Source organism: Heteronotia binoei, chromosome 8, assembly GCF_032191835.1.
Source record: "Heteronotia binoei isolate CCM8104 ecotype False Entrance Well chromosome 8, APGP_CSIRO_Hbin_v1, whole genome shotgun sequence".
Classification (NCBI taxonomy): domain Eukaryota; kingdom Metazoa; phylum Chordata; class Lepidosauria; order Squamata; family Gekkonidae; genus Heteronotia; species Heteronotia binoei.
The window spans coordinates 76,054,720-76,057,364 of NC_083230.1; the positions used below are offsets into that span (position 1 = coordinate 76,054,720).

The 2,645-nt window shown below is 54.7% G+C and overlaps 1 protein-coding gene across 1 annotated transcript; it reads right to left on the reverse strand.

Annotated features, from left to right (window-relative positions):
* Positions 1-204: 204 nt before the first annotated feature.
* On the reverse strand, positions 205-714 carry LOC132576280 (histone H3). The gene has a single exon (XM_060245288.1). It carries the CDS (start codon positions 684-686, stop codon positions 276-278), a length of 411 nt encoding a protein of 136 aa, XP_060101271.1. The 5' UTR covers positions 687-714; the 3' UTR covers positions 205-275.
* Positions 715-2,645: the final 1,931 nt, after the last annotated feature.

Sequence of the window (2,645 nt, forward strand, 5' to 3'; positions counted from 1 at the left end):
ACACGGCTGCACACCCTGGATCTACCTCCCTTAAACAGCCATTCAGGCAAGCTACGTGCAAGCGGGTGACGATGCATGCAAAAAGGCTGTGACCAATACGGGCGTTACCTGTAGACTTTCAGCCCCTCTCCCCTGCTTGCAACGGAAGTCCCTTGAGGAGAATCAACTCCGAACCAGCGAACAGCTCTTTCCGCGTGAATCTGGAGTGGCTCTTAAAAGAGCCTTTAGGGTCTTGGGGGGGGGGGGGGGGCGGTGTTTCTGGCGCTGCAGGGCGCTTAAGCTCTCTCCCCGCGGATGCGGCGGGCCAGCTGGATGTCCTTGGGCATGATGGTCACCCTCTTGGCGTGAATGGCGCACAGGTTGGTGTCCTCGAACAGCCCCACCAGGTAGGCTTCGCTCGCCTCCTGCAGCGCCATCACGGCGGAGCTCTGGAAGCGCAAGTCGGTCTTGAAGTCCTGCGCGATCTCGCGCACCAGCCGCTGGAAGGGCAGCTTGCGGATCAGCAGCTCCGTCGACTTCTGGTAGCGCCGGATTTCCCGCAGAGCCACCGTGCCCGGCCGGTAGCGGTGCGGCTTCTTCACGCCCCCCGTGGCCGGGGCGCTCTTGCGGGCGGCTTTGGTGGCCAGCTGCTTGCGGGGCGCCTTCCCGCCAGTGGACTTGCGGGCCGTTTGCTTCGTTCGAGCCATCCTCACAACACCTGCCGCACGCCGAGACTATGAAGAGGAAACAACTAGTGCGATGCCCTTTATAGTCCAAATCTGCGTCTGGATTGGCGGGAAGTCGGAAAACACTCCTCATTGGAGAGTCTCGACATTTAAAATCTCGCGCTCCGGCGCGGGAAATGGGCCGCCACCGCCTGCCTTTTTCTCCACTGGTCGGGTGAGGTTTCCGGGATGCAACAGCCTCTCCGCGCATCCCGTCCCAGGGCTCTGCCTGGGTTTTCTTTGGGGCGGGCGCTTAGCCGGGGTTCAGGGTCCCCTTCATGAAGAAATCCTGTTCATTTCCTTCCATCTCCGTTAAAGCTTCCAGAAAAGTTTACGAGGTTTCCTTTGGGGTGTTTTTGTAACTTTTCGGCCTTTCATGTTTTCTGTCATTTAGATCCGTTTAAAAAACAAAACAAAACATGGGCTTCAAGGTAGAGATTTAACTGCTCTAAAAAGCCTCGGGCTTCTGTTTCTTATTGACACAACACACAGAACAAAACACAGATTCCTCCTGTTGATAACTTAAGAAAATCCAGGGTAAATCCAAATTAAGCACAGCCAGCCACCTTTATTTCACTGAATTTTAACTGCCTTCTGCCAGAACAGGGTGCAGGGCTGTATACAACATGATTTCATATTTATTTATTGCTTGTATTCTAGCCTCCCCACAAGCAGGCTCAGGTCTGATCACAGCAAATTCATATAAAACATAAAATCTATTAAATAATTTAAAATACAATTCCAGAACCCAATAGCTAAATGGTACCATCATTATTGGGGGGTGGGGTGGGGGGTGGGCTCCCTCTGGGAATCCTACCCCCCCAGGGAAAGTGCATGCGCAATACATAGCCTCTCCTCTCCCGGTGTAGTGAACGCCGCGTGGTCACTGTCTGGCTATGCCTGGCAGATGGTCACTGCAATGGCCTCTCCTGCATTACTGCATCCGTAGCAACACCTTCTCGCTGGTCCCCCCCGTTTTTACAGAGTTTGCTACGTCATGGTGCGACCGAATGTCCGGCGGTATAACCGGATGGGCAGGCTGGGCCCACCAACCTCGCCAGCCTAAGAGAAGGAAAACTCTAACATCAAACCCGGGCAGATAGAGCTCGTTAATGTAACATCTACCACCTGGAGGACTCGCTGCCGGCGTCCCGGCTTACTGGGCCATGGCAGATGACCCCCAGGTGAAAGGGTGGAGCCAGTACCGCGCACACTGCGCTTCACCTAAAAAATTCCTCTGCGCAGGCCTGAAGGGCATATCCACACACACAACCCACAACGCATCAAGTCCTGCAGCGATGGGCAAGGGGCGAAACGGCAGGTGGAAGGTGCCACTGGAAGCCGCAGTCCCGATCCTGCATGTAGGCGGTTCAGGATATTGGTCGCCTGATGCTAACCCGGAGACGAAAGCATTTTTCGGCAGCACCCTGAACGACCAAGCAGCCTTATCTAGGGACAGCACTGCTTGCTCCACACGGAGAGGGGCCTAGAAAAGGTGGCCTAAACAAAGCTCGTCTCCCCCACCCCAGTTGGCTAGCCGCGGTCAACGGGCATCCTTACTTGCGGTCGAAAAATAACAACAAAGAAAAGGCATGCACCTGCCTCACAAAGTGTGCAAAGACTAAAGCTTGCGTGTTGGAACATCAGAACCATGCTTGACACAGTAGGCAGTGGTCGCCCTGAACGACGCTCTGCTCTAGTTGCCCACGAACTTCTCAGGTTGAATATCGACATAGCAGCTCTCAGTGAGGTCCGTTTCCCTGAGGAAGGTAGTCTTCAAGAACACGGTGCTGGCTATACCCTCTACTGGTCGGGTAAGTCAAAGGCTGAGAGCCGCCTTTCTGGCGTTGGCTTCATGGTCAGGAACTCCATTGCCTCCAAACTCGAAAACCTGCCAACAGGTCACTCAGATCGCATCATGTCCATGCGCCTCCCACTTCA